Consider the following 25,622-nt stretch of genomic DNA (forward strand, 5'->3'; position numbering starts at 1 on the left):
GTTGAAAAGGAAAATGAGAAATTACTTTGTCTTACTTCATTGTGACGTCATTTTATTATCATTATTATTCAGGTACACCTTACAGTTCAAACATGTTTTGTTTCTCTCAAACTGTTTACGATTGTACCTACTGTTTTTATCAAGTACCGATAAAATATTTATTTATTTAAGAACATCTTAATAATTATCAGAAGAAATCGATTTCTGAATCGAGTTTAAGTCAAATATAAAATGAATATCACAGGTGTTAAAACAAATAACACAACAATAATGCACAAAATAAATTGAGTCCAATCTTTTTCGATTAATAAATTACCAAAGTAACTTGATTTTTTTAATTAAATTGTGAATTCAATAAAAACAGCATTCTTTACTCTTAATTTTAATCTCGTTATAATTTTATGATGGTCAGCAAAAAATAAAAATAAATTGGTTGCTGATCTAATTTATTAGAAAGAAAACATTTCTTTTCATCCGTTTCAACTTCGACGGCAGCTGTTATAATTTGGCGATTTATTGGAGTTTGCAAATTCTCTGGTTTGCCATTTGGTGCTGATTGCGATCGGCGCGACGGTTTGAATATGGAATCGCTCGAAATGAAAAAAAAATACAAGTTTTAAAATAATACTACCATTCCTGTTACTGAAACTGACCTATAGGTAAGACGGATGGTCTTTTTTTACACAACCACTAAAATGCAATACTCCTATCCCAACTAATATTATAAATGCGAAAGTAACTCTGTCTGTCTGTCTGTCTGTTACGCTTTCCCGCTTAAACCTCGCAACCGATTTTGATGAAATTTGGCATAGAGATAGTTTGAGTCCCGGGAAAGAACATAGGATAGTTTTTATCCCGGTTTTTGAAACAGGGACGTGCGCGATAAAGTTTTTCTGTGACAGACAAAATTCCACGCAGGCGAAGCCGCGGGCGGAAAGCTAGTAGATTTAATAATACCAACTTAGGACAGGAAGTTATTACGTAACTTGTTCAACAACTATAATTTAAATATTGGTGGTAATATTTTTCTTCGCAAATTAAGAAACATTTATTCGAATTTTTAAATGTACTTAGTTCAAAATATTCGCGTGAATACATATGCATTGAATTTGTCAAACATCTACCTAAAAGAGATAGCTTTTAGTTTCAGTAAATGAGAAAGTTTTTGCCGCAAAGTTAAAGTGGATTTTGGCTTTGGCGGCCGCAACAGTTCAGAGTGCAAACCGTATACGGGACTATTCCCACCTCTCGTTCCCACCACTGCAACTCCTGTGTAGCCAGGATCTACAGCTTGACCGCCACAAAAACCCAACCAATGAAGGTCAAGTTTGTCCCGGGGGAAAGTTAAACTGTCATTGGACCCGCAACGAAATTAATCAGAAGAACATAGGAGGAGTTCGAAATTAAGGTTCGACTTCCCTCCATTGCAAAGCGGATGACAGGTGACAAACAAAGGTTTAAAACCTTTAAGAAAAGATTATGCACCACGGACAATAAATTAAATTAAGGGGTGCAAACTGTATCACTAAATAGTGCCAGGAGAAAAAAAAATATCTGGAAAAAATCCAAAAAAGTGCGTTTTTGGCTACATCGCTGTAATTGGAGATCGACAAAGCATGTTGTTTTTTTTGCTACATGATACGGGCTGCGTTCATTTTGACCTGACCGCAGAACGCATTTAATTAGAATGAATAGTTTTCTTCTAAATACTCACTAACATAGCTTTCAATGTGTAATTGTATCGGAAATAGACTGACATTATTTAACACTTTTAAGGAAAACCAACAGTCAAACATCTATAGCAAAACTATCGTGCGATTCAAGAGTAACGCCCTGCTATCAATTCTTAACCCTTTCTGATGGTTTTTCGAAACATGGCTGGATAAATTACAATAGTTTATTGGGCGCTTGCATGAAATGGATCGGTCCGAGTAATTGTGCAGCCATTTGCCTTTCCCTCCGCATTTAAGGGACTGCTAAACGATCAAACATTGGAACGAGATTGTTGTGAAAATAAATATTGTGTCTCTTTGAACAACAATTGTTTCTGCTCTTTTTTCGGTGGTAGAGCTTGTTCTAAGTCCACCTGGGCTCCGATTGCGCTAAATATTTTCAACTACAACGCGACTAGCGAACGAAAATCACAAATTCGTATCGCGGTGTCGCTTTGACAGCTAGTTCAAATGAAAGCAAAACGCAACTCCTTCGTTCGTTCGTTTGCAACATTTGCTGTGTTTTAGTGTAAAAATAAGGTGTTCGGACTTTTATTGGAAAGTGATTAAATCCGTTGTTACGTCTTTGTTTGCGCGTGACGTGTGAATTTTACCGCGATACCGAATTTGCACCTCAGCTGGAATGAAAAACGGAGCGCAACTGGTGAAGAAGCGCCAATGAATTGGAGACGTTAAAAATTAGCGCAATCGGGGTACTGGTAACTACAAAATAACAAAAAAATCCCATTACCCATTTACAAAATGGTATAATTCTTTCGTGTGCAGTATCCGTGATTGACATCTGTAGTATTAACAAATTACTCCAGACCCATTTAAAAATTGCATGTAACTTGATATTCCGTTACGCTATACTTTCCACACGCCAAAGAGCTATAAAATCTTTGACATATTTATTTATGACAGCTATAATAAACGAGCTGTCGGCTCGCCTTCGCGGAATAGGTATTTTTAAAAGCACATTTTTTACCCGACATGCTGGATTACAGGTCACATGATTACGAATGCTAATACAGTGATTGCTTTGAAATGCTTTCAATTCTTATTTTAGAAGCCAGTTTACGTTGAACTACAGTGTGAGTCACGTTAAAGTGTACATTTATGAAAATAGGTGAAACTAGACCTAATTCTATCGACAAAAAAGAGGTCAAAAAAAATTTTTTTTTATAGAATTTTTTTTCTTCCAATTTACTTATTGTAAAGAAAACGTAATAACTTTTAAACTAAGAGGTATATCCTGATAAAATAAACAACAACACGAATTTAAAAGCAACCTTTAAGAAAAAATATTTCTAACCCATATATGCCCAGAGGCACGAAAACGACCAAATGGTACAAGTTCTCCTGCGATGCCTATAAAAGAAACTGTAAATATGCCAAATTACATAAAAATCAGAGTTTTAAATAGTTTTGGGCATATATGGGCTAATTTAAATTGTATATTTGCAAAACTGCCAGTTTACGTTGGCGCGGACTGCACAGCTCTAATCAGGTTGGTCCGACTACACGCCGGCAACACATGCAATTATCGCTGCTCGCAAACCCTCTCAGAAATGTAAACTTTCGTGTAAAGTTCTTTTAATTCTTGCACCGTTCGGTTGTTTACATTTGTGTTTGGGGAAGGGGAATGTACAGCAGCACATGACTGTTTGTTCTAAAATAGTACTTATTGCAACTAACAAAGATGCTAGTTTAGCAGATGCCGTCGTCTGTACAAGCAGGATTGAAGTATATTTGGACGAGTACGCTGTACACACTGGCATAAATCGTAACAGCGTTTACAAATGTCGCCCATATTCTACGGGAATACAAGCAAACTGAAATTGAGAACGAAATGAGTCGTCACTTTTAGAATGAATTCCCTCAATAAGTGGAGTGCGGGATTGTTTGTTCGAAAAAAAAAAACAGATGTAAATAAAAGAGATTTTTTAAATTTAAACATTACTGAATCAAAATTAATGTCAACGCTTTTTCAATTTATACAACATCAAAGTAAGAAGTGCAATAAATGTGAATTTTTTGAAAAAATGATAATTAACATTACTGAGAAGCAGAACTCTTTCTCACTGATAGTACCTAATAAGTATGATAATTATACACATGACGAGATACTTAGTGTAGGATATCGAGAAAGGGTTGCTTTTTAAGTTCCTTCGTTCGTTCGTTCGTTCGTTTCAACCGAAAGACGTCCACTGCTGCTGGACAAAGGCCTCCCCCAAGGATTTCCACAAAGACCGGTCCTGCGCCGCCCGCATCCAGGCACCTCCCGCGATCTTCACCAGATTGTTGGTCCACCTAGTGGGAGGCCTGCCCACGCTACGTCTTCCGGCTCGTGGTCGCCACTTAAGAACTTTCCTGCCCCAGCGGCCATCAGCTCTACGAGCTACTCGTATGTGCCCCGCCCATTGTCACTTGATTTTTAAGTAAATAATTATTAACATTACAAATCGATCATACGGTAGACTGAAACAGGAAAACCTCATAATGTTAGTTGATGACATTACAGCCACTTATTAAGTTAAAATAGATTCACACTGTACACGGCTGACATTTTTAACTTAAATGATAGGCGTGCATTATGCCGTGTGATATGAAACACATGTCGTATGGAAAATCCCTTGAAAATTAATTGAAATCGATGGAAATTACGTAGATGTATTTACAGTTGACATAGGCCCAGTGTTTTCTTCTGAAGTTAAATCAAGAAATGGTTAAATGTTAGCAAACTGCGGGTTTGAACAATGACTAGATTAACTTTTAGTATCATTTTAACTAAGTATATGTTTATCGTTAGTTATTATTTTACTTTACTGCTTCAGCAGTATGTGGTGTAAATGGCGTAAGTGGTATTGAAATACAATTTCATTTCTCTTTGTTTCATTCATCATGCGAAACAATAGAATAGTGAGTCAGTGCAAGATAATTTAATATATTCTTGCACAAATGCACATGTTCATGAATAATTAATTTATTGGAACAGAAAATTAAATTGGGCCGAGTTGCACCACCTTATTTTAACCGTAACATAACCGGTAATTTTTAGATGGTGCAACTCAGCCTAAGAGTAGGCGCACACCGTTGATTTTTCGTCGGCCGATAGTTTAGTCGGGCAGTTGATCAGTATGGGCATGTATGGGAGTGCGCACACTACGCCGATTCGATTTGGCCGATTCTTCATACAATTTAAAATCGGGCACAACTATCGGCCAACTAAAAATCAACGGTGTGCGCCTACTCTTAGGATTCAAACCCGCGTTAGCTAACATTACAGTTTGGATCAACTTGATAGTCACTTATTTTTAATTCTTTAAAAAGTGTGTGATATGTTTTTCTGTAGATTGTGCAAGCATTTATGGCAAGATTTGATCGATTTTTTATACGATAGCTTTTGCCCGCGGCTTCATCCGCGTGAAATTTAGTTTGTCACATATCGTCATAAATTATAGCCTAAATATGATATTCTGCGTTATGAACAATAATACCTAATGAATAGTTTCATCAAAATCCGTTTAGTAGTTTTTGCGTGAAAGAGTAACAAACATCCATCCGGACATCCCAGACATCCAAACTTTCGCATTTATAATATTAGTAGGGCTACTATCATAATAATAAAACTCAATTTAGTCCTTCGGTAAAATTAATCCCAACAAACTCTATGTACTTAAATCCAGTGAACCAAAAAGAAATCAAAACTATTATTAATAAACTAAAAAAAAAACATAGCAGTGGCATAGACGATATACCACCTTTGTTATTAAAACAGTGCGCTGAAGAATTTGCTTATCCCCTTACCTTTTTAGTGAATCAAAGTTTCCGTCACGGTATATTCCCAGATCCTCTTAAAATAGCACTCATAAAACCGCTGCACAAAAAAGATAATAAGAAAAACCCTAGTAATTATAGACCAATTGCCCTACTACCCGCCTTCTCAAAAGTCTATGAAAGAGCAATGTGTGACAGATTATATTCATTTCTTGAAAGATACGAATTACTAGATGATAGCCAAAATGGATTTAGAAAACAAAGATCAACAACTCTTGCGGTATATAAGTTCATACAAAGGGCCCTACAACACATTAACGACAAAGGTCATACAATCGGTATCTTATTGGACATGACGAAAGCTTATGACAGAGTTCCCTATGATAAACTACTAGAAAAACTAATGGATTCAGGTATCCGCGGATTGGCATATGATTGGTTCAAATCTTATTTACACAACAGAAAGCAATTAGTACAAATAGAGCATTACGACCATACTACAAATGAAATTTCAAAAATTAGATCTGAAGAAAAACAGTTAACTAGTTCAATACCGCAGGGCAGCATATTAGGATGCGCACTTTTTCTCTTTTATATTAATGAGCTTCCGAAGCATTTACGTGGAGATTCAATTACACCTATTTTATTTGCCGATGACCTGTCCATACTAATCAAATGCGACAGCGACACTGATCCAAAAACTCTTATTCATAATACACTCCAAAATATCACGAATTGGCTGGAACATCATAATTTGGAAATTAACTTAGGAAAATCAAAACTTGTACAATTTCGATCATACAACAAACCACCCATAGATACAAATATCCACTTTAAAAACACCCAAATAGAAACAGTAGAATCATATAAATTGCTTGGACTTAATGTAGATACGCATCTGAATTGGAAATCCCACATAGAATATATAAAATCCAAACTTTCAAAATTCACCTACGCACTTTACAAAATCTACCAAAGTACAAACTTAAAAACCGCGCTCTCAACTTATTACGCCTACGCCTACTCTTGGCTAAAATATGGAGTTATTCTCTGGGGTAACAGTGTAAATGCAAACGATATATTTATGTTACAAAAAAAATGTGTTAGAATTCTAGCCCGAATTGACAACAGACAAAGCTGCCGACCTTATTTTGTAAAATTTAAATTATTAACATTAGTTTCAATTTATATTAGGGACATATGTATTTTTGTATTCAATAACAAGCATCTTTTCTCACAAATAAAAGAAACGCATAACGTTAATACCAGACATAAAGATAGGCTATACTTACCACCTTCCAGAATCAAAATGCTCAATTGTAGTCCTTTTTATATGGCAGTAAAAATTTTTAATAAAATACCGAAACACATAAAATTGGAAAATAAATTAAGACCGTTTAGTAATAAACTTCAAGATTATTTGATCTCAAACTGCTTCTACTCACTTGATGAATTTTTTAGTTATCGCGACAATAATAATCTTTGAGATAGATCTGGATGACGTCTGTAATTTACAAATCACATATACCTCTGGGAGGTAGCAATGTAACATTTTTTTAACATCTGTCTTTAATATTTGTACATTGTGAAGTGAATAAAATGAATATGAAATGAAATATGAAATGCGAAAGTATACCTACGTCACTCATACATATACCTACGTCACTCATAAGTATACCTACGTCACTCATACATATTCCTATTCCCCGTATGATAATGCATTGCTATGAATAACAATCGAATGCAATTTGGTTAGTCGAAATGAGAAGTATAATGTAATACATAAATCGATCAATCCTACTCGTAGGTGTATGACGGCACATCTATCGTCGATTCGAATTCGAATCAGCAGTCCCTTCCAAACAAAGTTCTTACCATTCATGACAGATCGCTTCGATAAGTCTGTTTTATTAACATAACTATACATAAGACTACCAGAACAGACGGTGAAACGCAACTGCAACGAAACTGCAACTTTCTGATGATTCTGATAAATGAAACTGAAACTGAAAGTTTCGAACTGGTCGCGTCATGTGTGGTCTCTCAACGTACGCTATGGCAGAAACTTAGATGCAACTAGCAGTTGCAGTTTCGTTGCAGTTGCGTTTCACAGTCTGTTCTGGGCCTAAGAAGAAAATTATAAAATGCATTTACAATAATGTTTTATAGTTAATGCAAAAGCTAAACACATGTTCAATTCCTGTAAAAAAATCTATCTTTCTTTGGCGACAAGAAAACCCATAAAACAAAAAAGGGATATCACAAACCATTTTGCGTGTAAAATATTCAGCCAAATCAAATCTGTATTACGCACTCGGAGACTGAGCCTGAAACGTGTTATCGGCCAGTTGAAAAATCGTTCCTCTTTTCTCTCAGTTTGGAAAGAAGTTTAGTGATCTCTTAAAATTGCGATCGTTTGTCAATGAAGGCTGGAATCTAGATAATATTGGGTGGGATGGGACCTGCTTGGTCGCATTTCCGAAAGGTCACTGGCCGTCGAGAATTTTTTTAATCATATCAATTGTCTTTTGTTTTTTCTTTTCGGATTTCTGTCGCACGGGTGTTCTTGGCGGGAAAATTAAACGTCGTGATCTCTACCGTGTATCTACGCCAAGAAATAAAAACTTCTTGTTTTTTTTCTACTTTTTGACACCGGCCGCCGAGAATCATAACAATTGTCTTTTGTTTTTCTTTTCGAATTTATGTTCGCACAGCTGTTCTTGGCGGGAAAGTGAAGCGTCATGACGTTCGACAATACTAAAACAGCAAACTAGAAATTGATATTAGCCATAGACAAAAGGTTGAAAATAAATTGATAGAATGGCAATTCAACTGTAGAAACAGATCGACCGTAACATTTATTGAATTTTTCTGAATCTTTGTATGGAATGTTCGTGGAATTTAACTAAGTATTCTCGTGCTTTGAAATTCTCGAATCTTGAATAGAAAACTTGACTTGAGATGTAACTTTGCCGGACTATTGTCATCATAATATACATTTACGAGTATGTATGTCATTCTGCGATGGCTAATGTGATTGGATGTGCCTTTGTAACTTTCGTTCCTTTGACACATACCTCTGGTATCTTGATACAGCGAAGTTCCGAACTTGTGACTTTGACTCTTAAAGTTACGCATGTGCCTGTTGAGAACATTCTGGAAAAGCGACTTCAATGACTGAAGTATGTAAGGACGGACAGGTTAAGAAATTACGCTGTCTTTCGACTGTTAATGTTCCGAAAAATCTTTATGTTTATTTTGTCTGTACATCATTAATTTGACAGGTGTAGTTAGTACACAAAAGTGGATCCGATAATGAGTATTATGATAAATAACTCTAGAGCTCTGGATAATCAAAAATGGTTGTAGCATTATAGGCAGATTTCGAATGGAACGAGTAAGAAACAAAATAGTAGACACTTTATAACTTTTGGCTTTATAAAAATGCGTTAACATTAACTATTTTTTATAATCTTAGTATGTCTATGCCACAACAAAACCAAAACAATAAGGTGCATTGAACTTATTTATTGTCCCGAAGCAGTGATAGGGTTAATACTAGGACGCGTAAAATTGCTTTTTAAAAGCCTACTTGCAAAAAAAATTTGTTTTTTACTAACGCACATTAAGATACAAACTCTTTCATACATCTCCAAACTGAAAATTTCACATAAGGTAGCATGGATCCAATAAATCCTTCCAAGATCTAAGCCAGGTTGTGTCGCGCCATAATAATCCAACGTCACGCGGAGCTGTGTGGATTATGTGACAGATATTAATTATTTAATACGTGTCAAAATTAATAAACCGAAACGATAAGTTTCATTGAACCCGCATTAATGCCCGTATACGCAAACATTACTATGAGGTATCACAGTGCTCGTGGACGCATTAAAGCACACGAACCAATCACAGAGCTCTATTCAACGCTGTGCGTTCGATTTGCTGCTTCACTTAAGCAAACATTGTTTGTAAATATGGGCGTAAGACACAGAAATCCTCTCTCCGTTCTCACATATTCGTATAGTCTAAATGTTACATCCCAAAACTGAAAATTTCACTTAAGATGGCGTAGGTAGATCCAATAAATCCTTCCAAGATTCCCAGGTTGTGTCGCGCCATAAATATCCTGCCAACACTTAAGCCAACGTCACACGGAGCTGGTGTCTGGATTATATGACAGTAGTGACAGTTATGAATTCTTGCAACTAGTGTTACTTTGCTGCACCACCTTGTTTTAACCGTGACTATAACATTAACTGGTATCTTTTGTAGGTATGCAGTTTGACAGACTTTTGACGTTTGTTAAAGTTGGTGCAACCCAGCTTTAATTATGTCTTGTGTGGTAGTAAATTGTTATAGGAAAAACTTTGTTAATAATAATAGTGATAGGATCTGAGATGTCCGGAACTTCGATATTGCCCACTAAGTTTGTGATTCACCTAATACCTATGAGTAATCATCACTACCATCGTTTAATAATGAAGTCGAAGAATCGTCATAATTTACGTGCCCATTTTATGCTTATTGTTATTGTTTTAAGCTTGTTGCAATTTGTTTTACTAAACTAGGTAAGTTTGTAGCTGATTCACAATTTATTGTGTAAAAAATTGCATTAAATTCTCACGATAAAAATTAAATAATGCATTGAAACTTTTATGTCAACTAGCGGCCACCCGCGACTTCGTACGCGTGGATCCCGTTTTACCCCCTTAGGGGTGGAGTATCGTAAAATCCTTCCTTAGCGAATGCCTAAGTCATAACATCTACCTGCATGCCAAATTTCAGCCCGATCCGTCCAGTGGTTTGGGCTGTGCGTTGATAGATCATTATGTCAGTCAGTCAGTCACCTTTAAGTTAATTTAGATGAACACCACGCATCTCACCTCAATAATATCATTGCAGTAACGGCCATATTATGCAATAGCATCAAATTAAAATTGTACTACCACAGTATTCTATGGTACGGAACCCATCGTATGCGAGGTCGACTAGTATAACCTTTAAAGTTTTATTTTTCAACATTTATAGTAGCCCGAGGTCTGTTTGGCCGTGTCAATTTTCAGCGCCAATTTTCACCGGACCACTCGACAAATTGACAAATGAAAGTCGAACTTGCTAGTGAGAAATGTCCATTCAATAGTGTTCAATACGCATTTTTTGTAGCATTGTGCATTTATATATATTTTAACTCTCATATTTTTTATACTGTTTCGCTGCAATTAAAAGCAATAGTCTGCCTGTAGTGCTGTTGACTATAACTTTTTTCAATACAGCTTTTTTCATCTTTAATTAATTACGTTAACCTGACCGCAGACCGCATCCAGCGCGACTGACCTTAATCTTTTATAAAAAAAAAAAAACCGACTCCAAAAAACCTACACTAAAACGTAGAAAAATAATTACTAATTACCTACTTATTTATTAGGACGAATTATTAATATTTATGTAGGTATACCATGATTGATACTTCTGGAGTCGGTGCCAAGATTATGAAACATGTAAAGTTTGCCTGCACCGACTCCAAAAGTATCAATCATGGTATACCTACATAAATATTAATAATTCGTCCTAATAAATAAGTAGGTAATTAGTAATTATTTTTCTACGTTTTAGTGTAGGTTTTTTGGAGTCGGTTTTATTTTTTTTTTATAAAATTTTACTTATTTCTTGCTTTTTAGTTAACTAATTATTACCTTGATGTTACCACTGAAGGTAGGCAGTACACTGAGACCAAAAAAAAATTGGTTCATAATCGGCGGAGATATTGCGTATAAAAAAGTTCATTCCCAATTTTCCACCCTTGGGGGTGAAATATTTTCTTCAAATTCGCATGAAACCACCCTTTTGATAATACCTATTCAACAAAAAAATAATCGTTCAAATTGGTTTATAATCGGCGGAGATATTGCGTATAAAAAAGTTCATCCCCAATTTTCCACCCTTGGGGGTTGTTTTTTTTATTATTAAATTTAAATGGGACCACCCTTGAGGTATTACCTATACGCCGAAAAAAGATTTGTTCAAATCGGTTCATAATTGGCGGAGTTATCGCGTAACAAACATAGAAAAAAAAAAAAAAAAAAACATACGTGTCGAATTGAGAACCTCCTCCTTTTTTGAAGTCGGTTGAAAAGTGATGACTTGCGTCAAAATATTAAACGAGCTTTCTTAATTTAGAGACAATTTTGAAAAAACCCAATTACTTAGAAAATGTTTAGATGAAAACGCTTTAAAAATATGCTCTTATAAGTTTTTGCAAATGCCTTAAGTTAATAAGATTGCGTTCAAGATTGATCCTTTTATTTAATTCCAGTAAGTGCCGAAATTGTTCTTCAAATCGCAGTTCGCCGATACTCAATTTCATCTGAATTTAATTTGAAGGCTTAGACGGTAAATTGATGTATTATTTAGGTATTCAAAGGATTGCTAAACGCCTTATAAGCCTACTGAAATGCTTGAAATTAAATTGTTTCACCTTCAATAAGACGGCTAAATTCGACAGATCAAATATTTTTTGTTGGAAAATGGCACTTGTTTCTAGTTCGATTATAACGACGCTCAAGGGACCGATGATAAATCACATCGTACTATCTGGACGTCGTACTAAAAAGTCATTTTTTACGATTTTTCTCAATAAATCAACCAAACATATTATTAAGCGTCGCTAGAAGCGGGCGGTCGTTATAGGCGTCGTCGTACTAAACGGATTCTATTGTAGTCAAGTAGGCTGGACTTGCTGCCCTCTGTACTTTTAAATAAATTCATTATTGAGTATTCGAATTGAGGAATCTTTGTTCAGGAATCAATTTGAATTAATTTTAAACCTAACTCAGACCCGTACTACTAAACTAGGTAGCTAGCTCTATGACCGTCAATTGGTTGAATTTCAATTGAGACCAAAGCACTAATATTTATTCAGTGCCAAAGCTAACTATGCCTGTGAAGTGAAAACCGTTTAGGAGGACCATTACCTCTTATACAGGGTGTTTGCTCACTGAGAGCATTCTCGTGTAATGAAATAATGAAATAAGGCTTTGTTCCGAAACGCAAAATCGAATTTTGAATTCAAAATGCTGTGTGAATACAGTATTGGCAACAAAAGTACTTTTTGGCTGTACAGAAAATTCATTCATTAAATTGTATTAATTCATTAATTAATTAAAACATACCTTAGTTAATAGTTTATTTACTACCATTAACTATATAGGTACTACGTGTATTTTGCCTACGAAGATTCGATGGGTTAGGCCTTTCAATTAAAATTTTCTGGGCCCTATTAAAATTTTCTTAATTGCTCTTCCAATTTGCTTGGGCCTTAGAAGGAAATTCATAAGATTCTCATGCAATTTATTTTTTATTACATTTAGTATGTAACAACTATTTTCCTGCAAATTCATCAACATAATCATCATCAGATCATTTACTCTCCACTGCAGGAACACGACCCTCTCCAATTCACCAGATTCAAATGGAGGATATGGCCTACACTCCCCACGCTGGCCAAACGGGTTGGGGATGCCATTTCCCGTATTTAGATTTATGTATTTCGTTTTTTATGCCTTTATTTATTTAGATCGTTTCATCCACGAAGACGCTCCCCACCAATTTTTGGCCGAGAGAAACGCGGGGTGCGGGGAGTTTGATTCAAGCAATCCGAGCGTCATTATTGTAGAGTGCATGTGCATTCGTGTACCGATAACACTCAAACATTAGAAGAATGGTGAGGCGCGTCTTCGTGGATGAAACGATCTATACCTAGGTAAGTATTTTGTTCTATCCAATGTTAGGTGCTTTAACATACACCTAAGTGCCTATTCCCATGCTATTCACGGGCTAACGGGCCCGGAGAGACCCAATATAAAGGCACGTATATACAGTGTGTCCCAGCGGTTTCCATAGTAATCGGAATAGGTTGTGTGATTCTTTCAGGCAGTGCATTTTCGCATGTCGCGTGCGCTATGGAAACCGCTGGGAAGGGGTATCTTTGTTCAACAATTACGTCGAAACTAATAGACGTAGACTAATAAATTTACATTCGTTTTGTAGAATAGCTCAAATACTAATAATACAATGCAAATAAAACATACCTTAACAACCTGGTTTTTCTTGTGTTGGAAAATAACTGAAAAAGAAGTGAAAAAAGTAATGTATTTTTCTAATTCAATCCATTCTTACTCCCATAAAATGTATGAAATTTGTGTCTATTTTCTTCTTCTACTAATAGATAATTTTATTGGCTATCGCATGATATAAAATATTTGCCTATTAATGTTAAGCTACCCACGCTTTCACTTGTTTTTTAAAGAAGAGGTGTAAACTAAATTTTAAAAACTTAAATCGATGTAATTTTTCGAGAAATGGGTCAAGTCCCAAATTTGAAGTATTTTCATCGATAAAATTGTTCATAGATTACGCCTTTAAAGTTTGATCACTACATGCCCGGACACACTGTATAGGCGGGGTTAGAACCTGCGTTCCTTGGACTTCGATTCAGCCAGTACCTACGACACCGACACATTGCCATTCTCGCTTCGATTTGAAATACCTATTTGAAATCTAGAATCGATATGTGATTAAAAATGTTGCTCAGCATGACGTTTGAATTAGAATAAAGTTTTGAACACTAACGACGTAATCTCATGCTAAACAAACGTGAATAACGAGAAAAGTTTGATAACATAAAAAAAATAAAACAAAGCTCCTTACGTTTCTGCCATTGGTTGTTGTAAAATAGTGCCTAATACAACTGCATAAGATGGCATTGGCATACGGCATTAAGTTCGCCTAATGTTAAAATTTTGGCATTGAAGTATAAATAATAATATGCCACAGTCCTTTATCTTTGCATCTAGTTTCTGCCGCCTCCGCTTTGCTTCGAGCTCCGCGCTAAGTTCCGCATGTATGTGTACTCTCCCTAAGAACTAACCCTCATTTAAAGTATCCAACACTTTCAAACGTGGAGACAGTCTAATGCCACGAGCGGTGTCATTTCGCTACCTGGTTGACCCAAAAAGTTGTGATTTTGTTAGCGTAGTTTAAAATAGTTTCCTGAATTGTTTTGTATTTTCATCTGTTGATTTTTAAACTGATTTCACTCTTTGAACGTGCTCTTTATTTATGCATGATTTATGTATTGTTATTTTGATTGATGACTGAAAGTTTCACAAAAAATTGACACTATGTAGTTATGTAATCTCAAAAGTTTTAGCTATTGTAGGTTACGTTGAGACTGTTGAAAAAAAAAGCTTGTGCCTCAGCTAAACTTCATCCAAATTTTTTATAACATAAAGTTCATAATTGCTGATGGATGGGGCAGACTAAGTTTGATTTCCAACTGAAACTGAAGTAACCTTTCAGGTGCATTTTACTCTACTGCTGATCCGTGAAATATTTTAGACTGGGTTGCACCATCTTACTTTAATTTTGACAAACGTCAAAAATCTGTCAAACTTCATACAAAAAGACAACGATAAACGTTGTAGTTACGGTCAAAATTAGGTGGTGCAACTCAGCCTTAGCAGGTACCAGGTACCTACCCCCTCAATGATGGCATCGTAGTTTTAGTAAGCTCCATAAAACACAAATTGCAACAAAGATTGTCGTCCAATCTGGTGACCGTACAAAGTTCTATGAGCAAGCCAATCTAAAATAATAACAATGCCTACGCGTCATGCGATGTTCAATTACAATAGAAAAAGTATAGCGAAATTACTAAAGCCAACATTTGCACGTAAACCCTGACTCGTTATTGACTCAGGCTGACCGAGTGACCCGTAATGACGGTAATGAGTCACAATGCACAGGCTTTATGGTTAAGCAAATTCCAGTCATTAATGCTAGAATTCCGTGACGGTCCGAGTAAGACTCCCCGCAAACTACGGACTTTAATGCCCGTTTTCACCATCAATCCCTAATTTGTAAGTGACCCCTATGAAAACAAAATTCCTGTTATGTGTTACCATAGGGGTCATTTAAAAATTAGGGATTGATGGTGAAAACGGGCATAGGTGCCTTTTTCATGTGTTGCGGATTGCGAACACGTGTGGATCTGGTCTCTCTACTGTGGCTTTCGTATACAGGGTGGAAACGATAAGGTGATCTCACTCGATTATTTCTAAACTATACAAGATATCGAAAAACTGGTTACTGATCCTGAAAGTGCTTCACGAGCTCTATCCAACGATATCAATATTAGGTGACAGAATATACTGGATCTATCCGAAAATTCAATGTTTCCAACTTCCATATATGTATTTAGTACAGCCACACAATATCATAAACTATACAAAATAACTAAAACTAGCGACTGATCCTTAAAGTGTTTCACGAGCTCTCTTAAACGGTATCAATAATTTGAAAGAGCTTATGAAGCACTTTCAGGATCTGTAACAGTTTTTCTATATCTTCTTGTATAGTTTAGAAATAATCGAGTGAGATCACTTATCCTTAATCACGCTGCTGGTTGAAGAACATGTAAAGCCCGCATGCTGACCAGATCCGCACGCGTACCGAAATCCTCATCACAAGAAAAAGCCACTAAGAGCCCTTTCTTCAGCAATCCGGCATTACTGTATACCGCAATACTGGACTGTTCCAAATTCGAACGGATCGATTTTTTGTGGGACATTGCTCGTGTTCAATGTTCGTGTGGATGTTAGTAATTAAAACACATCACATACTGCTAAACGGTACCTGCAAAAAACAGGATGGCTCGAATCCGTGGCTAAACTGTTGTGTCATGAAATTCAGGATGTTATGCACATTTAAGTGAGTCTACATTATAATGATTAAACAAAGAATTCGTGAATTCAAAAAACACTGAATTCCTCGCCTGAGTTATTGATGAACTGAAGAATGCGTGCGAAAAATAACTTTACTTCGGACTTTTCGCTGCATAGTTGTTGCATTTTTCGTTCGTGCAAAATATGCATTACTTTAAGTTAAATTAATTTCAGATTTCAGTGTAAGAATGTCGTTTCAAGTTATTTCGTCGTCAACCTGACTGGTTTCGATTTTAGTTATTTCGTCTACCGACTTCTTAGAATGGAGCGATGGACGATGATAGAGTCATTTACCCGAGAGAACGATCGCTAGTTTGAGAAGAGTTGCTAGATTGATAGTGCACGCCAATAGAAACTGGCAAGTTTGTAAATCTAGTAAAATATCTCAATATAGGCATTTAACGTATAATCTTCCTCTTAATGAAACTTACTCAATCAATATTCCTGCAGATTGCAGACACACGTCATGATCATCGTAGATCGTGTAGAAAAGCCGTTAAGCTGTGCTTATGCACACGTGTACACTGAAGTTTCACGCGAAAAATTTACATGCAAAATAAAAAATAACATTTTGACATGATGACGTTGCCTTTAAAATTAAATTTGGCTGAATTTCAGTTCCAACGAAAAGCCCTTTAAGTAAAACAACGAGTGTCTACTTACATCCTTGATGAAAAACGAAAAGTATGTTAAATGACGATACGGAGAAAATACCCCAGTTTCGTAAAATATTTTAATTAATTAAGGGCAGACCTTTCCCGAAAATAAGTTCAAGGGTTTACTGTAAATTTTAATGTGTCTTCAAACTTGAAAATATGGGACATTTGTACAACGCCGGCATATCAAGTTAAGCTGAGGGATCTTATCTAGTTGTTATACGGTTGAGTTTGCAATATTATGGAAATAAATATAATGTTCTAAATATGTAATTTGAAATTTTATATAGGTAGGTGCTAAACGAAAATTTACGAGATATGAACGTAATAAATAATTGCAGGGTAATATAGAGAATAGAGAGATATAAAATAGCAACAAACCTAGTTACCTATTACTTACTAGATGAAATGTATAAATACGTATAACTCTATTTAACTAACGTCTAACTAGACAAAAAAAAACCTTTTTTATGCATAACAAGGCATGTATTTGACCACTCTTTGTGGCCACTATACCATTTTTGGCCACTTATTACCAGATTAACTATCAAAAATACTGTAATAAGAAAAAACTTTTTTTTAAATTTTATACTTATTTTATTAGTCAGATTTTAAAATGGCCAAAAACGCTACATAAAAATAAAGATGCCCAAAACCGGTACTTCTACCCTACGAGTAAGATGCAAAACCTCATGTTGATTCCAAGATGGAAATGAATCCGCAAAAGTTAATTTAAGGGTAGGTAAATGAGGCGAATGAAAAAAGTTTTTACGTTTCTGTGGGATAAAATAAAAAGTTCACCATTATTATAACCTCGGTAATTGGACTGACTTCTTTATGTTCAGGGATTTTTGCTTTTATGGTGAGGGGATGCGAAAATTCTTACAGTTGGAGTTGTTGAAGCACCAATTTTGGAAAATATTGAATTGCTAGGTCTACCTTTGCGGGTATAAGTTGAAAAGTTCATAATTTAAATCAGCATTAATATGACAAGAGATTTAAATACGAAAATATTAATTGTTTTGTTTATTATGATGAATGACCAATGACCGCAATGCTACCCTTTGTTGGGTTGTGCTTTTGACTCCAACCAATCCAATCAATTCCTGTTAATACTATAAATGCTGAAACAAGACTGTAAACTACCAGTCATTAGATATAGTGAAACCTTCGGATAGTTAACTGCCAGTTTTCGAAATGTAACACCCGTCCGATACTTAATCTCTGTGAAAATTCTCGTGAAAAAAGCTAGCATAGAATAAAATACGATAGAGGTATGTAGGTATGTGATATGTATAAAATTCACGACCAAATATCCCGTTCAACTTAGCAACTTATATTCAAGTTGCAAGTCTGGGTATCGTTGCATGATGCATGCATTTGTATTGACTTACAATGCACAATAAACAATGCAAATTTTCCTTTCGTTTCGAATTAAGGCAAACATATCGGAGCTGTTTAAAACAAAACACCGAACCGTGATTGCTGACGTAGGTATGGAGAAAACGTACCTACTAAATATTGAAGTCGTTGTTTAGGCTGGGTTTACATTGCAGTTTTACCAGATATATAAAAAATAAACTTAATAAAAAAAACTATTTGTAATTAGCTACAAAAGACAACGTTTTAAATGCAAAGATATGTTAGCTACTAATTACGGAGGTGCTAAGCGACGAGCTTGTTACACTAACATTAATTAAACGGGCGAGCAAGTGTTTTATCTAAGTATTTCATTATTTGTCTTTCAAAATTATACTTTTCCGGATCACCGGATTTAGTTTTAAAAAATGTGTTACTAAAATGTATTTTTTTTTTTGGGAGAAGTCTGTCCAGCAGGGTCATTTGACTGATGCGAACAAACTGTAAGCTTTTGAAAGCTTTTTTATCAATCTGTAGAGAGATTTAAAAAAAAAATTTCGTATCACTTAGGTTAAGGAAACAGACTATAGACTCGTTCAAAAACGTTTTTGACGAACTACTCTGACTCATTTGTTCCACTAGTGGGCGTTAAAAGAGCTAAATCGATTACCTTTAATCCGTCGGCGAATACGAGTACAATCATCTTTTCTATATCTCTGATTTCAGCCACACGATTGTGAAGTTTATGTTCATTTAACTAAAATCCAAATGTATCCCTTTGTTACAGACTTCAAGGTGGAGGGGTACCCGACGATGGTTTACTTCCATGGCGGTGACTTCGTGCGCGGGAGTCCTCAAAGCATCAATCCGTTCCAACTGGTGCTAAAACAAAAGGTACTTTTTGCAGTTAATTTAATCTATACTAAGAAAGAATATTATAAAAAGGTAATGGTTGTGAGGTTGTAGGGGGTAATCTCTGGATCTAATGAACCAATTTTGACAATACTTACGCGGCCGAAGCCGCGGGCAAACGCTAGCCATAAATAAGTTAGAAGAAAGAAACGTCACTACCTATATTCCAGGAATCGGCATTGTATACACAATAATATGTATTTGCGTCACTTGTGGTTACAAAGACTATCAATGCATTTTTGTGTAGGTAATAAATTTTAATATCAATAATGATTAATTTCCTTAATTAACTTGAGTCACGCTACACAAAGGAGACCTGAAAAATCCTGTGCCCTGCGATTTTTCGTAGTATTCTAATAAGTTTTCTATTGTTCACAGGTGATCTTCGTAACAGTAGCCTACAGGTTGAACATATTTGGCTTCTTCTCAACCCTAGACAACGAGGCGCCAGGAAACTTTGGTCTTTTAGACCAAGCAGCTGCATTACAATGGGTCCAGAACAACATTGAGAGTTTCGGCGGAGATCCAAACAACATCTGCATATTCGGCCATGACGCTGGTGCAGTTAGTGTTGGTCTCCATCTTGTATCTTCTTATTCTGCAGGACTCTACCAGAAAGCTATAGCTATGAGTGGCAACGTCCTCTCACCAGAAACTGTCAATATAGCACGAAAAGAACTTGTAACCGTGGATAAGGTAGCCAGCGCCTTCAGTTGTTTCCGAAAACCAACTCACCAACTGCTAGAATGTTTGAGAAGAGTCAACAGCCAAGCTCTTTTGGATTTAGGCGAACCACTAGCAGAATGGAAGCCTATCGTTGATGCTGGATTCAGTAATACATCCTCACCGTTTCTGCCAGAACTACCAAGTAAACTCTTCAAGGATAAAATCTTCTCCGCTGTACCGGTTCTAACTGGTTATACGAACATGGAAGATGCTCTTCTGCTGCACAACGAAGGTGATGAATCTGGTATTAGTCAGCGAGAATATGATATTATGAGAGAAGAAGTGGTCCTTTCTGATATAACAGTAGATAACAGTTCTTGCTTCACAAACCAACATCACATACAAGACGCAGTCGCGTTCTTCTACAAACCGATACCGCCTACTTCAAATGAAACTATTTTGCGAAAGCTCTTTTTGGATTTTTACACAGATAAAGTGCACGGTGCCACTACTTACCAACTGGCTAAGCATCTGTGCGAGCAAGCTCCAGTATATTTGTACAGATTTGATTTGAAGCCTTTCTCGGATATAGCAAATGAAGGAATTCCAGAGTGGATAGGGGTGCCGCATAATTTTGATCAGATATTTGTTTTCGGACTTCCACACCTAGCTTTGCCGAAAGATTTGGACAAATGGGACTACCGAGATAAAAGCATATCAGAAATCATCATGAAAATGTGGTCCAATTTCGCCTGGTACTCGAACCCTACGAATTCTGGGGTCATTATTGATTGGGAGCCGTTCGAAATAGAGAAACCTGGCTACTTAATAATTGACCGGCAAAATTTCACAATGAGCACTTCAGAGACGATTAATTATAAAGCGTTCGAGTTTTGGACAGATTTCTACCCAAAAGTTGTGGAAATTGGAACGAAATGTTGTAAAGAAGTTGCGGACGACTCCGGCACAGATTCCATTATCACGAGACGAGTCGTTAATAGTTTAATAACTTTACATCTAATTTTAGTTGTGTTGTCATAACAATTTCGCTGTACAAAGAACTCGAACCGTTATTTTTGTATAGTTTATTTGTAGAGAATAACGATAATTTATTTACTGTTATTACAACCGTGGACATAAAGAAAGCATATTTACTGACATTAAACTAAATTTATACATAAATACCCATGTTTCTTTTTGTAAAGCTAAGTTGAATGATCCTTGTGCACGTAGGTATGTTCATTAAGTTTCAATTTGTAGCCATTGCACGCAAAATGTCTAGACTACAAGAAATAATTAGAATCAATTGTAATTAAATCTAAACAATTGAAAGAAAGCAGATCGTAGGTATAGTTATCGTAGGTTAGTATGCTCTTTCCTTCGCTGGAGTCTGGAGGACTGATTTATTTGCAGTAGGTAAATAAATTCTCACTTAGGTAATATTATGTATAATTACGTAATAATTAAATAAAGTTATGGATAACATAGACTAATAAACGAGGCTGAAAGTTGTAAGTAATTAGGTACTAAATAAACTGTTCTACTTCGAACATACAACTTTTACATCCCTTTACATAGGAGATCGCTTTGTGTTAAACTTAATTTCCAGTAAAATAAAATAAATGTAAAAATTATTATCAAAAAAAAAATCCTGATCATATTTTTCTTGGGCAAAAAAAAATGTACTGAAATTACCTTACTTTAAATTCTATCCAAATTAAATGTAAAAAAAACCTAATCATTTTTGGACAAACAATGAAATAAGGTTAGAAAATCCGCGTATTTACCTTATTTTCTATCCTCGGTACGTACGTAAGTACTAACTTCGTAACGTAACGAAGCAATCACGATTCCTATTCGTAACCTAAACTAATTTCACGTTAGGTAGGTCTTCATCAGTCTACACAGGACATACAAAATGATAACTTAGTTTTCGCTAAGTAATACTCACGTTAAACTCCGGACTTGGTCCGAAATTTCGGAATTCTTTCGATTTATATCTCGATGTGTAAGTAAGTCCTTGGGTTCGAATCCAAGGACGGTCACGCACAACCTTCGGGTGGTCGCCAACGTGACAGTTTATATTTTTGGTCACGATATTTTTGGCAACGAGTTCTTAGTAGAAGTGATTAAGTGTATTTATTTATACCTTTAAGATTAATGATTACTAAAAAAAGTCAAAACGATTTTGATTATTGAAACAAAAGCTGTGTACACCTACTTATTTTCCATTATAGTCAGGTGAGCTTGTTAGAATCAATAAAAAAGTTCAGATCAGAAAAAAACTATCGAGAGGGCTCTTCAGTCATGAAAGGGACATCTTTCAAGCTTAATTTATCTTCCTTCGCCTAATATTAGCGTAGGTGTACCTTCTTTCACATAATATTGACCAAGGCCTTCATTCAGTTACAGCAAACTATGCGTTTTCCCCCAATAATGGGATTTTTTTTCCCGCTACGCCTGACCTTCGTGAGAAAACTAAAAGGCCATAATTCATACTTGACTTAGGAATATGAAGGCAAATGCGGGCTGAAGTGATTCAGATAGAGGCCGACTTTTCCCAGGCAGGATACATTTTTCCTTATTATCTTTCACCCACACCTGTATCTACGTACATTCGTTTGGAAAACCCCACAAAAATATGACTGTAAGTTGGTATTAATTTTTTTTGCACCAATGAAATTCCCTATTTTTTATGATGGACGATTAACGATGATATTACCCTGCATTAATGAAACTAATAAAGGTAGCAGGAAGACGCTGGATGCAGACTGCTACCAACCGGGCGATATGGAAATCATTGGGGGAGGCCTATGTTCAACTGTGGACGTCTTGTGGCTGAAATGATGATGATGAATGTAACTACGGTGGCTCGAAGCGTAAAATGCACTTGAAAACCAATCCACTATAGCTCAGTTGGTTAGAGCTGTTGCCCGTTTAGCAAAAGGTTATGGGTTCGATTCTCATAAACCATAGAAGGCAATTAATATTTTCAAGTAAAAAGTCTAATAATTATTAAACTCTGAGCATTTTTATTATTAAAAAACATTAATACTGAGATGTTGGATGTACCTATAGCACAGAATAAGTAATAACCTATAGTTCTTTGATTTATTTTGAAGAAAATGCTATGCGCACCATCAATGCAGACATGGCAGCTTAACTGTAATACCTCACATTAACTAATACCTTTTTACTATTTTTTTTTTCAAAAGTCAGTCTTAAATCGTTGGTCTAAAGTCCTACATAACCAAATTTTCTTCCATTAGCATGAGATAGAACTTGAATAATTTTATTATGATGTCATGACAAAAAATCTTTCTAAACCTAAAGCTTTTCGTTTAAAAACAGCACGATAGTTTCACTCAGACAGTAGTAGTATTAAATTTCCGTTGAAACCGGTAATAATCTAGAACTTTGTCAACCAACTTTTGTCTTTACTTCGCATTCGTGCTTCGAGCTCATAACTCACTGTACCTTATAGTTTCTTGTGAGCAACATGTGCGCAACTTAAAACTTTGCTGCTGTTGAGTCTTGTTTCTTTTTACTTGAGTAAGTATCTACATGCTCTTTGATTTTTATGATTATAATGCCTAGATATGTTTTATCAAATAACATTATTAATAAAATCGCTTCTAAACAGATTTACCTTTAATCTAAACTTTTAGGTTTAAACAGTTAACTCCGTTCATCTTATTTACACAGCTTAAGTTAATATTGTGGGTAGATGAAATAAGCATGAATAAAAGGTGAGAAAATGAGCAGGAATATTCATAAACCTACGAGTGGTATAAAAGTAATTATAACGATATAGTTAGGCACTTCAGTGTGTGTTACTTCAGTCATCCTTGTGTGCTTTACCAGCCACATTGAAAAACTAACGTTTATATTCCTCTGTACAAGTTAAAATTGAAGGAGGCCAGTACATTATTTTAGTATACCTACATTACCTACCTACCTAATACACTTAGGTACTGCACTTTCTACTAAATTCATAAAATACCATTTTGTGAGTTGTCACATTATCCCTGTATACAAACCGTTCGACCTGCCACTTATCGTCCGCAGACGCCTCGCACTGCACAGCGTATATAAATTATGTGTTTATTGACAAATTGTACCGCAGTGCATGCTAGCAATGGCTCGACGGATTCAAATGCAGTACTTTGGACTATGAATAAGCTTGCATAATTTTATGTAGCTACGTCGAGTGGTTTTCCTATGACTTAAAGATCACTTAGCTTTGAACGCGGCTTTGCTCCATACAAACTTTGTACCCCCGTTCTATCCCCTTGGGGAGCGAATTTTGGAAAATCCCCGAAAAGAGCTTTCGATTCTAATTATTATAAGCTATAGTATAGACATCTAAAAAGGGTGGTAAAATCTAAACATGCTCACAGATTTTATTTAGTTAAGTATTAGGTACGTTTTACTACGTTTCCATAAAAGGCTACGCACTCAGGTATTCCTAATGATAAGCTGAGTCACAGCGGAAAAGTCTTTTGATTTTTACACGTTAGGTACATTAGGTACTCAATCAATACTTATGACTAATTTGTATATTTTAAAGACTGTAAACCCTTGAAAAGGAGGCTGACAAATCTGACAATAGTGACTGAGTTTCTTGCGCTGCTTCTTCTCAGCACTGGCCCATTTATTGTCCCGAAGCAGTGGTAGGGTTAATACTGGGACGTGTAAAAGTGCTTTTTAAAAGCGTAATATTTGCAAAAATAAATGAGTTTTATGAGTTTTTTTAATGTCTCATAAATTATCTGACATAGCAAGCAAAGGTCGTGAGTTCGAGTCCGATCTGAGGCAGTCAATTTTTTAACCCCTTGCCTAGGTGGCTTAATTTTGGCGAGCAAAATGCCTTGGATTCGAATCTGTACCTACCTAGTTGTATGCATGTTTCTGATTACTATTTGTAATGTTTATGTTTAAATATTAGACACTAATTTATTGCACAGAAGGCACTGCATCAACAAAACTACCTGTCCCCAAAAGTTGCGGTCAAGATTCCGTTAAAACGAAACTTACGTTTAAACACTATTTTGTAATCAAAACAGCTCTCAGTTTCGACAAATAAAATCGAAAATGGTGACTAAAGTTGACACAAATAACGTTAGAGGATAAATCGGGGAATCTCAGACTCGACACACCTGTACGTCAGCGACTAAACCAGTTCGGACAAATGCCATGACGCAAATCGAGATCTCATTTTGGAAGGAGAAATCGATGCATCGAATAAAAATAGAAACAATAAGTTTAAAAGAGTAGGCGCACACCGTTGATTTTTCGTCGGCCGATAGTTTAGTTGATCAGTATGGGCTTGGGCATGTATGGGAGTGCGCACACTACGCCGATTCGATTTGGCCGATTCTTCATACAATTTAAAATCGGGCACAACTATCGGCCAACTAAAAATCAACGGTGTGCGCCTACTCTAAGTTTGAAGTAAATAAATATTATGACTGGATTATTGACGACTCTTGGCCCTCAGTAGATACTAGTCTAAACTAAAAAATAAAGCATTAAGTTTATATTTGCCCCCACTACAGTTTCATCCTATGATGATGATGATCAATATCTACTGAGGGCCAATGGAATTCAAGACAACAATGCGAAAGTCATTGTTTTCGTCCTGACCAGAGCCACCCAGAGCTTTAACGGTAGCTTTCTCTGGTAGGTCAATGGCTTTCATAAGTAAAACATCCAAGTACCTACGTATAGGTTGTTTTTTTTTTTCAAAAATG

At 35.8% G+C, this 25,622-nt stretch overlaps 1 protein-coding gene across 1 annotated transcript in view; it reads left to right on the forward strand.

Moving 5' to 3' along the window:
• Positions 1 to 25,622, forward strand: part of LOC135078808 (fatty acyl-CoA hydrolase precursor, medium chain) — a 53,660-nt gene that overhangs the window by 14,621 nt on the left and 13,417 nt on the right. Inside the window, exons 2-3 of the mRNA XM_063973373.1 lie at positions 19,079 to 19,185; positions 19,582 to 20,851. Of these exons, the coding sequence (XP_063829443.1) occupies positions 19,079 to 19,185; positions 19,582 to 20,851 (1,377 nt within the window). The remainder of the gene's footprint in view (positions 1 to 19,078; positions 19,186 to 19,581; positions 20,852 to 25,622) is intronic.

The sequence above is a fragment of the Ostrinia nubilalis genome, chromosome 15 (genome assembly GCF_963855985.1).
Source record: "Ostrinia nubilalis chromosome 15, ilOstNubi1.1, whole genome shotgun sequence".
NCBI lineage: Eukaryota > Metazoa > Arthropoda > Insecta > Lepidoptera > Crambidae > Ostrinia > Ostrinia nubilalis.